This window comes from Macrobrachium rosenbergii, chromosome 10 (assembly GCF_040412425.1).
Source record: "Macrobrachium rosenbergii isolate ZJJX-2024 chromosome 10, ASM4041242v1, whole genome shotgun sequence".
In the NCBI taxonomy this organism is placed as follows: domain Eukaryota; kingdom Metazoa; phylum Arthropoda; class Malacostraca; order Decapoda; family Palaemonidae; genus Macrobrachium; species Macrobrachium rosenbergii.
Genome location: NC_089750.1, coordinates 41,681,817 through 41,697,102, shown reverse-complemented (window position 1 = coordinate 41,697,102; position 15,286 = coordinate 41,681,817). Strand labels below are relative to the sequence as shown.

Sequence of the window (15,286 nt, the reverse complement as noted above, 5' to 3'; positions counted from 1 at the left end):
TGCCTACTGCCGTCAATGCCCTGCAACTAAGGGGCATGGTTCTTCAGGGTGGAAACAATATCCGCACAAAGAAAATCACCTCGGCAGCTCACAGAGGCGGACACAGTCCTTGAATTCCTGCCGGACGACGTCTTTGAGCGAACTGCTGAAGGACCAGCTGAAGTCATCCTTCAGCATGCCACCTGCCCTGAGAGCCAAGAAATTCCTCAACCACGTGGGGCCACCTACAGAAGACGAGCAACCACCGCACATTTATAAGTAGCTCCGGTGGCTCATCACATTGCCTGGCAGGGGTGACCAACCCAAGTCATCCTTGGACCTCGTGAGGGAGGTACGAGGTACTCCTCACAAAACTACCCCACCGACAGCAGCAGCAGCACCTCGTTGGACCCAGCGGATGGCAGACTCGGAGTCTGACAGCGACCTGTCCCCATTTCAAAGACTGCCTGTCACACATGCGACCCAACCATACTAAAGTCAGCGGTGAACAGACCAGTTACCTCATAAGAGAAGCTGCACCTGTCCACCACTGTCTTTCTTCCAGACACGAATGAAAGGGCCCCACGTGCTACTTCCTAAGAGATGGAAAGATCCAACACGGAGTCCCTAGAAGACTTCAGAGCATTCATCCCAGCCAGCCCAAACAAACAACTCAACCACGCTCCCCCCACCAAACTCCACGCAACGATGGCCAGTGGAGCACCACTGAAGATGTATGGAAGGCGGGAGATAAAAATACCTTTCAAAGGGAACGATGGTGACTGGACTTTCATCAAGGAAGACATGATGACGTTGTTAGGAGTGGAATTCCTACCAGCACACAACCCACTAGTCGACGTAGCAGCAATCAGCTGATCCCAAGAACAGCCCCAACATCATCTTCTCAAAAGCCAAGCAGATGTACCAACAATGAGTCAATGAAAGCAACAAATATGCCCAATCACAACAGTCACTCACTGACAGATACCAAGGTGGGAGCAAAGAGCCACCACAGGTCCTACTGGGTCCAAGAACAACTCAGAGTTGACACTGCCAGCGCAGATGACCTGCAACTGTAGGCCTCTCTAGGGGGGGGGGGTCATGTAGAACCCACATGTGTGGGCCTAAACACACACCTACAACAACAACCGCCATTATCCTGCGATGAGGAACCAGCGAGGGAAAGCACGCGATCGAGAGAAGCACAACTTCTCTATTATGACTTTTATACATACTGTATATCTTCACCCTTATTATTGTCACGATCTATGTATTATTACCACTAAGTGTATTGTTATGCCAGCTTTCCAACCATATATGTATGATCTTCAGTCAAGTGCTCTGTACCATTTTATATGTATGTTTTTGTCTGTGAACAAACACAGATGCTTGAACTTAATCCCTGTCTCAATCTATCAGAGGTCAGAAGCTACATTGCGGCTCGCACGAGCCCTTGACCTGTGTGAATATTCTGTAAATAAATCAGTTAGCAGTAGACTCCAAATCTAACCTGTACCTCACATCACAACTCATTCAAGTCGACTAACATACTAGTACCTAATTTACTGCTAAATCAATAGGGGCATACTGTACTGGATTTAAGGGAAACATGCCAAATCATTCTTTTTCTTACCCTGAGATTAAACTTTAAGTTCTTCAGTTAAACAAAGAATGCTCCCTGCACTTCAGAGAGAGAGAGAGAGAGAGAGAGAGAGAGAGAGAGAGAGAGAGAGAGAGAGAGAGAGAATAGGATACAGAATTTAGGCCAAAGGCCAAGCACTGGGACCTATGAGGTCATTCAGCGCTGAAATGGAAACTGACTTTAAAAAGGTTTGAAAGATGTAACAGGAGGAAAACCTCGCAGTCGCACTGTAAAACTATTGTTTGGAAAATGTGGAAAGCAAGATGGAAGAAAAAGAATAAGAACAGAGGTACAGTAAAAGGAATGAAAGTGGTTGTAGCTAGGGGCCGAGGGGATGCAGCAAAGAACCTTAAGTGCACGGCATGAGGTGTACTAGTGGCACTAGCCCCCTACAGGAAAGAGAGAGAGTGTTACAGGAACTGGCCTCAAAGACAAAAGTATCAATCACTTGAATTCCTGCATGCATTCTGAACTAGCCAGTACTATTTACAACCTAACCTGGTGGTGTGTCCAATAAGTGGCTATCCTATATAAGAACAACATTGCCACAGTGGCTAGAAATGTACTTGTTTAGTTCCAGTCTCCATCCATAGGATTTAGTTTGGTTACTATTTACTGTAAAATGAATAGATTTCTGTATTTTGATATTTATACCACTCTGTATCTTAATTGTCTCTGTTAACTGACCTCCCAAGTTAAACCTTACCAGTGTGTACAGTAAACCCCCGTATTCGTGGTCTCACGATTCGCGGACTCATGTATTCACGGATTTCTCTTTGGAACGTATCTACCCATTGTTAATGGAAAATGCGCCCATTTGTGATATTTTCCACTGAGAAATAGTCACTAAATACTGTAGTTTCAACTCATTTTCATGACTAAATGCACTTTTTGTGATAAAACTTAAAATACTCAGGTAATGCTCGAGCTACGATAATTCACCTTACGATAATTCGATTTTGCAGCGGGGTAAGTAATTAATACCGATATGACAATATTATTTATAAAATATTTCTAAATTTCGCGGGGACACAGGCAGCAGCGTAATCAGGCAGTGAGAGAGACCAAATTACAATAGACAACCTTTACCCCATCTCTTTATCCCATCTTCTAGTTAAAAAAGTAAAAGAGAATGATAAAAGTATTGTTAATAAAGTTATACTCTTGCGTAAATGTGCACAGCCATAAACAACCGACCAAGAAACTGTTGTTTTGCTTATAACCGAATCTGATAACAACAGCTGTTTACCTGGCATTTCAACCATCATACAGTAATAAACAATTACCGTAGGTTATGGCACTAATGACGTCAAGTAGAATAGGACTGATACATTTTTACATTATACAGTACCCTTATTCGGTATGGATAAAAGATCGCCAAGGAAGTAGCCTATACTGCTAAATTTAAGCTGCAAGTTGTAGCTGAAGCTGAGAAAACAATGTTCAAGCTGCTAATGACTATACTGTAAATTATCGTGCATCAACAACATGGATGAAACTCGATCGTAATTACAATGGGAGAAAAAGTATTTTAATCAAACTACTGAGCATGAAAGAACACATTACTGCTATTTTTATGCTGATAAACGATAGATACACAAAGCTTGTATTATGATGAAATCAGGTGAAAATAGCAAACAGAATCTTGAATTTTTTTTGCACAAAACAAGCGCCTCCAAATGGCCATCATCATCTATTAATGAAAATAATAGATAAATTAATTTCACAAACGAGACGTATTTTAGTTATATTTCGACTTAAAAACACTTCGTATAATGAAAAATAACCTTGCCCCTTATAAATAAAGTATCTAGACTAGAGATTCATTTACGCTAGCTAGAAGCAAGAAAAGAGCTCAGAACTGAGTTTAATGCAGCGAAATAAATACCGCTTAAACATTTCTAAACCAAAACATTGATTGCTATGATCGCAATTTATAATACAGAAGCAATATAAGAATATATACAATATTATTGGATACAGTGAATTAACGCATAACATTTTAAAAGATCAATGGAAAAGATGCATATTCGTTATGTCGACATTTGTATAATATGATATGTGATTATAGAGTAGAGTATAATGTAGGCTACACTACCGTGTATGTATATATTATGTATATATATCATAGTGTAGGCTAAGCTAATTCTTGTTTGTTATTCAATTTCACTTTGTATTGAATTATCATAAGTCACTTTGCATGAACCTCCAGAATTAGCTGATATTAATAATTACTATACCATGTATGTAAAAAGTATATTTTATAGTGTAGGCTAGGCTACCATATACAGGTTGACCATCACTAATCCGGCAATCAGTAGTCCGGAACAATCAGTAATCCGGCACAAATTTTGGCTAGAGTAATTTCCAATGTTTCCGCACTAATTTTCAAATTTCCCGGGTCGCTGCGCTAACTCGCTCGCTGGCCACTTCGATTTGGTGGCACAGTGTGCTGCATCAACAAACTGGTAGCCTACCCTACATTATACTGAACTCTATTCACATATTAACAGTATTATACAAACATCAACATAACATATATGCATCTTTTTCATGGATCTTTTAAAAAGTTATGCTTTACTACATTGTTTCCAATTGTATTATAAATTGCGATCAATGTTTTGTTTTGGGAATCGGTATCGCGGTGTTTATTTTGCTGCATTTAACTAAGTTCAAAGCGCTTTTCTTGCTTCTAGTTAGCATAAATGAATATGGATACTTTATTTATTTGGGACACGGATATTTTTCGTTATACGAAGTGTTTTAAGTCGAAATATAACTTAAATACGTTTCATTGTGAAATTAATTTAGCTATTTTTTTGTTAATATATGACGTTCACGGGAATCACGGCTGGCCGTTTTGGGGGCATGTTTGTTTTGCGTAAAAAAAAAAATCAAGATTCCGTTTGCTATTTTCTCTTGATTTCATCATAATACGAGCTTTACGTATTTATCTTTTATCTGCATGAAAACAGTAGTAATTTGTATTCTTTCATGCACAGTAGTTTTGATTAAAATACATTCTCTCCAGTTTTATTTACGGTCAAGTTTCACCCATGTTGCCGATGCACGATAATTTATAGTCATTAGCAGCTTGAACATTGTTTTCTCAGCTTCAGCTACTACTTACAGCTTTAAGTTACTGTAGCAGTATATTTCCCTGCCGATCTTTTCTCCAAAGCGAATAAGGGTATAGTGTAAAAAATATATCAGTCATATTGTACAGTACTTAACGTCATTTGTAACATAACTACGGTAATTTTGTATTACCGTCATTTATGGTTGAAATACAAGCAAAACAGCTGTTATCCGATACGATTATTAGCAAAACAACAGTTTCCCGTTCGGTTGTTTATGGCTGTACGCATTTTTGCAAGAGTATAACTTTACTAACAATACTTTTATCATTCTCTATTACTTTTTTAACTAGCAGATGGAATAAAGAGATGGAGGAAAAGAAGTTTTTCTATTGTAAGCCGGTCTCTCTCGCTGCCTGATATTTACCTGCTGCCTGCGCCTGCGCGAATTCTAAAAATATTTCCTAAATACTTTCGTACCGGTATTAATTGCTAACCCCATCGTAATCGTAAACTCAAAATATTGTAAGTCGAATTATCGTAACTCGAGCACTACCTGTATTTGATAATTGTCTTTTCTTTATTATCTAACTTGTAATGATTTATGGGATATTTTAATTCTAAGATGATGTGCTTAGCTACTGGGTTTCGTGTATTCTAGCCTAATAAATGGCTAATCCAGCAAAATGGCTGATCCAGCACCCTCCAGGTCCCAGTGATACCGGATTAGTGATGGTCAACCTGTACTGTATGTATACATGGTACCAAATACCCTAGTGTACGCTAGGCTATGTTCGAGATATGTTTTGGCATTTCTTACATTTTTCCAACAAATGATGGGTTATTTTAGAACCTAACCCCATCATAAGTAGCATAATACCTGTATAAGCATTTTTAGTTTGTTTCGTGTGTGTGTTTGAACTATCAAAATAGGCAGCTCTAAGTGTTTTTTGAAGGGTTCTAAGAAATCGTTGGTTTTAGCTATTCCCAAGGAGTTTGGTACACATCCCCCGCAAATATGGGGGGGCTTACGGTACATATTGAGGCTTTCTAGCTTTCTTTGATATCTGAGGTGTCTGATTACTTTCACTGCTTCCAATCTTTATACACCCTTCTTCTAGTGTGCCACCTTGTAATGGACTCCATAATCTAAGTAGGGTTACCTTTTCTTACCTGGCAGAAAATTAGTTGTGTATCCTAATATTTTCTAGGCTTCCTTTTCAGCTTATATACATGACTTAAAAGGTTGTAAGTAACTAGTGATAATAAATTCTATCTCCTGCTTTTGATGGCAATTCTGTTTCTTAGCTGAGTGATCAAACTTGGCATTCTACTGTAGAATCCGTCCAAGATGCATACCATCTAACATTTACTGACCCCTGATCTATCTTCCCTGAGTGTTCTTGCAACTGTTTTTGCTACTTAGCCTAAGTCCAAGTGACTTGCATAAAAATGAAGACCAAGACCTATTGTAGTACCAAAAAAGTGAGACGCACCATGTGACTGTTTGCCAATGAATGGATGTCTCACTGATTACAACTTTCTGCTAATTTAATTGGATTTATGGAATTTAGGCTGTCAATCTGAGCACTGGGGCACCTGGAGTGGTTGTACAGCAAGATAAAGAGACCCAGAAATACAGATCAAGCACATGGTCCTAAAGGTGCAACTGCGAAAACCCCCACAATTGCACTTAGAAGTAATAGTTACAAAGTTTGAACAACAAGACAGAAGAAAGTGGGAATGAATGTAAAAGGTTACAGTATTGCAGCTGGGGGCTGAAGGGATCCTGCAAACATCCTTTAGTAATGACCAAAATATACCGCACAAGGTGCATTGATTGCACTACCCCCTACCCTACAAAGGACAACTTTTTGTTTTGAGTTACTCAGCCAGTCTTATACAATCCCCTACCTTATCTACGATATCTAACCTCCCCGCTTTTGCCACTAATCTTATATGTGACACCTTGTCTCCTACCTTACAGAAATATAAAAATATTTTCAAAACATAAACCATGCTTTTCTAAAATTATTACAATAATCATAAAATATATCTCCTCCATGTAAACCTGCTCCAGCCAAACGCACTTGAAAGCTCTTACAAAGAAAAAGTCCCATGGGTCAGGGAGATGTCATTCCTAACCTCCTTGCTTTTGCCACTAATTTTACATGTGACACCTTGTCTCCTACCTTACGGAAATATAAAAAATTTTCAAAAAATAAACATGTTTTTCTAAAAAGCATTACAGTAATCATAAAATATCCTTCCTCCATGTAAACCTACTCCAGCCAAACGCACTTGAAAGGTCTTGCAAAGAAAAAGTCCCAAAGGTCAGGGGGATGTCATTCCCCTGTCAACCTCCACATTGAAGAGTGTGAGGAAGGGAAGAGGGCATAGGAAGTTTATGATTAATGGGTTTGTAGAAGAACCTGTTTCATTGTTCAAATAGTGTTCTTAAATAATAAGATTCACAATTTAAGACGGAGGATGATTGAAACACTTCAACCAACAGGGCATGATGCTTGCTGACACAATTACAGGCAGCAACAAGAACCAAGAAATCTCTTGAGGATCACATCATAAAAAGGACAGAGTTAATAAGGTGATTTAGTGAGGGTCACAGCACCAAAATCAGCACCTACTTGGAAGTTTAACAGTAGCCCGCAGAACAAACTGGCATAATGAAAAAAACGTGAAATGTTCCTATCATTTCCAGTTTCAGTCATGCTTAAGGAAGATGAAAAGAGCAGAACAATAACTTTTAATGGTAAAGAGAGGAGAGCTTCTAAATGTTCCTTCAATAAATGAAAATTTGGATTAAGGGGAACAAAAGCCCTAGGAAGGCCAAACAATGAGCCACACCCATTTCCCCTAGTAAAGGACAGTGGTTTAGGGGCATCAAGGATTAGCAATAGCTGCTAGAGCACCCTCTGAAAAGCTGCTCTCTCTATAGGACTATGCTGGATAACCTCCCTGCATGGAGGGGCAACAAATCTGGATTTCTGTAAAACTGGTGAGACTGGGGCTGTTTCAGTAGAGTGGGGCTGTTTCAGTAAACCTTTCCAAGGAGGAAAAAATCTGGGGTCATTCACAGAAACCACCCCAGGCACATCCAAAAGGAGGCACCAAGAGTCATTCTAAAGTTCGATGATGTCCATAACTTCACTAGAAACTGTCCCAGCAGCCTGAATGTGGGAAAGTAGATGTTCAAACCAACCCATGGGTGGAGCACGGCATCCACCACCCATGTCACCGTATGGCACTCAATGGTATTGCAGACAGGTTAAGCAAAGGCATCCCCAAAATTTGCCAAAAGACCTTGCAGGTGTTGCAAACTTTCAGAGAGACGGAATATGTTTCTTCATGACTTTGCTGGTATATTACAGTAGTAGTGTTGTTGGTCATGAAAATGATACAACTTCTTTCTGCTGAAGTATCCTTCAGATGGAACCTCAACCCTTGCTCAAAGCATTTGATAACAACAGGAACTCAGGTTCGGGAGGGCATGAATGGAACTCCCTTCAGTGCTGATCTTGCCCCAAAAAAAGATTAAAAGGAACATCCTCCATGGTCAGAATCCGGACAGATGGGGACACTGGGGCTACCTTCCAGTGCAAAGCCTTTTATAGTTGGAGGGAGCAGATGCAGAAGCAGTTGTGAAGAACCAGTTTCTCCAGTGATGTTGGACAACCTAACAACACCTGCCAATGCCTGTCCATAAGTCAAAGGTAAAGAAGAAACACCCCATCAACTGGAGGCAAAGATCCATGTCTCCTGACAGAAGACCAACTTTGTGGAGGTGTTACTTTGTATATTCAGGTACCCTGCCTGTGTGGAAGGGGCTAAGTCTGACCACTCCAAGTGTATCTGAAAGCCCAACAAAGGTCAAAGTTCAAAGGCTGTTGAAGGTCCTCTTTCAACTCTCTCCTTTAAGAGGCCAAGACCAACCACTTATCCAGATAACACAGACACAATGAGAGCACAGACAAGAACACTGCAGCAGTCAAATGCACTGAAGGAAACCTGAATCTTCCACTAGTAGCTTGCTACCCATAGATAAATTGAACTGTCTTGACTTACAAGACAGATACACAGAGCCAGAAAGGCCAAGAGGCAGATAACAAGTAGGGTTGCAGAAGGCCAAGATGGCAACAAAGGGCAAACCAAGCAGGAGGGGAGCCATAGAGGAATGCATCCCTTGAAAAAGACGAGGTGTTTGACATAGCTCATGGTCGTGAACAGCAAGAGAGCTGGTGGTGGGATGAGACAGTCCCAGAGGATGAAGGGAGGCTGCAGAGGGCCAACTGAACTTGGGAAAACTTCACTTACTGGGCAATCAAGGGTACTTACATACATGAGGTTAAAGGTTTGAACCAGCTAGAACTGGGGATTAAGAAGCTTCCTGATGGGTTTTCACTGTGCTCTGAAACAGGGGAGGCCTTAACAGGGCAGTTGGGACTGGGCAACCTGAAGCATATTATCTTGCAAACAAAGTCCCTTGAGTGAAGAAAGAGCTGATTCTGGAGATTATAAAGCTGAAGGAATTGTAAAGGGCACAGACAAGAACACTGAAGCAGCCGATTACACTGAAGGAGACCTATACACTGGAGCAAGCACTGAGGTAGTTGAGGATACATCACCCTCACAATCAGGAGGATATTACTGTATTAAAGGTACCCAAGTTTTATACACGACTAACATAAAACTAAGCCAAAACAAATTTATCTGTGCCAAATATTTCTAACAGTTTCTCACTGTCCTGCCAACCTCTCTATTTATAATGAAATCTTACCCTACACTTAACTGGGTCATTCCTCATTACTGTGATCCATTGTTAGCACTAACTGCTTTACAGCTTACGAGTCTAATCCAAATTCTTTTTCTACATGATTAAAATTAATGACATCTTAGATCCACTTAATATAATTTACCCTTCTTTACATTCTTAGTGTCATTTGACTTTGTTAAAAATCTTACATAACAGCCAACCAAACACTACAAAGAATTTAAAGGGTCTTCTGTCTACAACAATCAATCTTCTCTTCTTTCCCCAACAAGGGTTTGGACTTAGAACTTCTAAAGGTCATAAAGTCACTGTCTCTCAGCTGTGATAAGTCTCAGACTTGCTTTTACCTTGCATGCAACAACATAAAACAAAATTATCCTTCACATTATTTCCCTAGAATCAGATAAGCATCAAGCACTGGTCCATGTGTCAATATTATAAGGGAAGAACAAGCTATACAGCAAGTTTCAAGTCCATTCTATGCTTCTATAGTTGAACCTTAGTGATCAGTCAACACCTCAGTTAGTTGAAACCAGTGGCTGACCTGAACATTCTCAATACCTTCATCTCACTCCTTCAGAATGCTCTAAGCTTTGTCAACCCTTGAGTTATGAACCATCTTAACCTCAATGGATTAGTTAACCTTTCACGAAGTCTTCCAGAGAATCTTTTCTTGTTCTTTGGAGTAGCAAAGTTTTCAGTTTTGGCACCTTTGCTTTGTGTCTTTGTAGACATAAATATTCACTCCAGTCACACAAACTGTAACTGCTCTGTCTTCATTCATTAACTCTGGCCTTGTCAGAATATGGAAATAAAGATCTCAAACCTTTATCAAATATAGTGAATCAAAATCACAGAGCCTACCTACTTCCATGTTTCCTCATATCCAGGTTTGATTTAATTTATAATATGTAACTGGATCCTTAATTTTGATCAAATTTTGGTTTTCAGATGAATTTAAACATGGTCTTCAGGTATGAAGCTTAAAATTTCTAGATCTGCAGAAAATTAATTTCTTTTAGTGATGTCCCATGTTTTTCTCCATGTCCTGGCATGAAACCTTATGTTGGACTTACCCAACTCTGGCTGAAGTAATGTATTCCTTTTCTATTTGAATACTTCATGTTTTCCACATCTTAAGACTGAATACATAGGAAGTGAAGATCCAATTAGTTACATCAGAAGTAACCCTGACAATAAATATTGCCCTTGACTTTTATATATGAACTCTTGAAGCTTTGTACCATACTCGGTGTTCCCTTTAAGTCAAAGTTTTCTTTTAAAGAGAACTTACATAACATGTTCAATTCAGGCAAATAATATTTAACAGAACTTACATAACATGTTCAATTCAGGTAAATAATAATAATGTTTACTATTTAAATAAACTCTCACCTTTGACTGCCCCTGCTGTGCCTAAGTGGTAGATAGCAGCTAAGACACTCCAGATAGCATGCTGCTCATCAGGAGACACCCCAAGAACATCTAAAGCAGCTCTTATTCGGGCCCATGCAATACCAGCTTTTTGTCTGTCTTCACTCTGAAACAAACCCAATCTTCCAATAACTGTCTCTAATGAGCTGACAAAAAATAAAATCATACAAAATATGAAAACTGTTATACTCCAATTAATTATTTGGATACTTCCTCTGTTGGAGTTAGTTTACATCTTCACACCATTAGATTCTATCAACATTAGAAATAAACACAAAAAAATAATGCTTGGCTGATCCAGACGGACTGTCTGTAACAACTGTTTCCCACTGGATGGTAATGGGATGTCTACATTCTTGTCAGAATTCTTTCTGACCACACACTACGATGTGGGGAGGCTGGGTGTGTTTCTGTACTGTATTGATAGTAGGTAAGTATCCAAATAATTTTATCATGAAAAAATTTCATCATTTGAGATGAACCTTAACTACTGTTAAAGTTTGCTGACTACCACACTGAATGAGGAGGGTGGGTTAATACAACCAAAGAAACATCTGCTCATCCAGATGAACTAAAAGCTTCTTAAAAGAGAAAAAAGGGTGGTGCTAGAATGTCTACATTCTTGTCAGAATTCTTTCTGACCGCACACTAAGATGTGAGGAGGCTGGGTGTGTTTCTATATTGATAGTAGGTAAGTAACCAAATAATTTTATCATGAAATAATTTCATTATTTGAGATGAATCTTAACTACTATTAAAGTTTGCTGAATGAGGATGGTGGGTTAATACAACCAAAGAAGCATCTGCTCAGCCAGATGAACTAGAAGTTTTTTAAAGGAGAAAAATGCTACTAAACATTCTACCTGTTGGGTTATCCTACCTGATAAGTACTGCTGCTAGATGGCAGATCCACTGCAGGATGTAAAGTCCTCATAGCAAGACTTGTTGGAGGATCCTTAAGGGAAAACGGACTATCTCATTGAGTCCTGGTGAACCCTGTGACAGAGTTGAAAGCCCACAACTGAGTCCAAAACTAGACAACTACCACCTTCAGATATGAATGCACCCTCCTACACACCAATGTGTACCTTCATGCTCCCAAACTCAGGACTGGGGCTAAAGGCTTTACAATTCTCTTACATAAATTCAACGTCTTGCAGATAACATTAGGAAACTACTGAGTTACTTCTCCAGCGAGCTCTGCTGACAACCTCCGCTAGCAAAAGATTTTTATAAAAATTAAAAGACTTATTTAAAGCACAGATATCATGAGGTTTTACTTTCAAAAATTGTAAAAAAAATCATGATTAAATTCTGTGTGCACTAAACTGAACAATGTAGAAAAAAGGAAATAGCATTCTTGGACACAGCAGTGCTTGGTCTCCTAATACACAAAATACATTCTTAACTCCTTAACAAGTTCAAGTCTGTTCAGGTAAATCCTTAAGAGCTCTAACTAGACATAGCAGAGCTTCCTCTTCTTAAGACTGTACAGCCTTAATCCCATCTTTCTACGGGGTCAGCCACTTCCCCACAGAATTATATCTTGGGCATCTGCGTGTTCTATGCCCAGCAATTTCAGGACTCTTTCTTCCGTGTCACACCACCTACCATATATACTTGTGTATCATCCAATCTCACATCATGCGACCCTTAAAATTTCGTCCCAAAAACATAATTTCATAGCATATCTTGTGTACCATGAGAGTTGCACTTTTGATAGCCCCAGATAGCATTAAGCTAACCTCTTTTCATACACAGTCTGTAATCCCATCTTGTTAAATAAATAAAATAAAATGAATTTAGGCTTAACTTACTGAGCAAATTTCATTTTTGGTAGATTATACTATACCAGGCTATGCTTGTAGATTGAATTTCATTTTCGGTAGGTTATACTAGGCTAGGTTTTCTAACAAGATTACCAAACTTATGAGTTATGTAACAATTCATAACCATCGCTTATACTGCTTACTACTGCATGAGCACCACTTACTAAAAAAAAGGCCTAAACAACATTGAGTATGGCCATAAACAACTGAATCGAGAAACAGCTGTTTTGCGATTTAGAGGGAATTTAGTTTATATTAGTTTACAATTGTATACCCACTTTACTTCTGTTTAATGTACAAAAATAAAAATATTTCCAGTATTAATCCATTTCTTTTATTAACTAAAAATGATTCTCCTAATTATTTCTGTATTTGGCCTCCGTAAGCTAAACATTAGCCTATCTACTTAAACACATATGGCAGATGACCAGTTTTTCGTGTTACAAGGATGATATGATATTAATACAGTATAAATGGATTTTGAGAGTAAAATATCAGTGTTATTACTATCACTTTTATCTTAAATACAGCTGTAATAGCCTTTCTGACTTATGCAAATGGATACTGTAAGTGTAACACCTAGCCTAAGCCAATAGTTCACTCATAAACATTTTTTATCTTGTGTATGGTGTGACCCTCGAAAATCAGATACAAATTTCCTTTTTAAAGTATCGCATGATACACTGTGCACAGGTACAATAATTCTCTGCCTACCTCTGCTTCTTCTACCCACCACAATCATATCATACACTTTCTTAACCAGAGCATCCTCATCCCTGCAAACCACATAACCATACCACTTCATCCGTCTTCCCCTGGCTTAATCAGTTACTTTATAAACACCTGCCATTTTTCTTATTTGTTTGTTTTCAATTTCACTCCAAGGATCCATCTCAACATTCTCTCAGTCCTTTCCTGGGCTCCCTTGTCTCTTCTGCACTATCCAGCAGCACTGTTCTGATCACTGTTTTGTAGATCTTAATCCTAAATCTCAAAGAATCCTCTTGTTAAGGATTACTCCTGAAACCTGTCTCCATTTAGCCCAAGCAGCTTTAATTCTCTGCTGTACCCCCATCTCACACAACCCTCTTCACTTAGACATCTACGTACTTGAAACCATCTGTTTGCTTTAATTTCTCACCAGCTCTTGACATCACGTGTAGTTCCTCTCTTCATTGGCAGGGTGGGTAGAGCTCTCAGCTAGCACGCTTTTGGCCCAGCATTCAACTCTCCGACTGGCCAATGAAGAATTAGAGGAATTTATTTCTGGTGATAGAAATTCATTTCTTGTCATAATGTGGTTCGGATTCCACAATAAGCTGTAGGTCCCGCTGCTAGGTAACCAGTTGGTTCTTAGCCACATAAAATAAATCTAATCCTTCGGGCCAGCCCTAGGAGAGCTGTTAATCAATTCAGTGGTCTGGTTAAACTAAGATATACCTAACATCTCTTTCACTCTCTACTGCTTAGCATTACTTCTGTTTTGCAGCACAAACTCTGAGTCCTCCTCTTTCTATGCACTCCTGCAAAGCTTTGTACCTCTCTTGCAATTCTTCTCCCTTGCCTGCTGTTTGAACCAGGTCATCTACAGACTGGATCCCATGGCATATTTTCTCTCACAAGCTCACTCAGCAAATCCTTGACAACTACAAAGAGAAGTGGGCTTGAAGCTGATTCCTCATGTAATCCAACCGTCCTCTTCATTTCCTACAAAAACAATTAAACTAAGGACAGTCACAATCTGGGAGGGGCTCTTGCTTTGACATTCTTTTTAGCTCTAAACAATGGAAGAAAAGAGACAGGCATCCCCTTGATGAAGGCCCACTTTACAAGATAGGGCTTGAAACTCATCAATACGCTTTGCTGTACAAGATCTAAAAGAAAGTGTATTTAATGTTAGATTGGAAGACCTTTTTCAAATCTAAGTCATGAGTGACATTCAAATCAGTGTGTTACAGAACTGGAGACAACACAGAGTGATATCCTTTAATTGTTGGAACAGAAAGTTGTTCCATGTACCTGAGAAACTGGAAGATTTTAATCAAGTTATCTACAAGAGTGCAGGTGCTGGATATCCCTCGGGGCAAGCACCAAGATCAATAAATTGACCACTGTTGCTGATACAATCTAACAATGGAGGGGCTTCTACACTTAAGGACAGATTCTATGGACACTCTGGAAAACCCTCTAGCTTGTTAGAGATGGCTAACAGTTTCCAAATGGTCAGATGAAGCATGTGAAAGTTTTGATGGAATCCTCTTAAATGAGACTGTCGAGAGGAAATATTTCATGAACACCAGAGGGCAAGGAACACCTATTCCAGGAGAAGTAGCTCAGGAAACCATTCTCTTGGGGCCACCAAGAGCTAACAACAGCTTGAGTTCTCCAATGCTCAATACTTGTTGGAAATTGGGGCTACCCAATAGTTCCACAACTTCTGTCAGACTTGCAGATGAAGAGGCTATTATGTTAGAATAACTTGCCCTTTCTTGTTGTGTTGGTCTGTGATAACATTGTTTCTTCCTGGGACAAATTA

General features: G+C 39.2%; 1 protein-coding gene across 7 annotated transcripts in view; it reads right to left on the bottom strand.

Annotated features, from left to right (window-relative positions):
* LOC136842602 (unconventional myosin-XVIIIa-like) overlaps nt 1-15,286 on the bottom strand; it is a 1,295,621-nt gene that overhangs the window by 545,261 nt on the left and 735,074 nt on the right. For all 7 annotated transcript variants that reach the window (XM_067110180.1, XM_067110181.1, XM_067110182.1 and 4 more), the window contains one exon: nt 10,883-11,027. In XM_067110180.1, the coding sequence (XP_066966281.1) occupies nt 10,883-11,027 (145 nt within the window). The remainder of the gene's footprint in view (nt 1-10,882; nt 11,028-15,286) is intronic.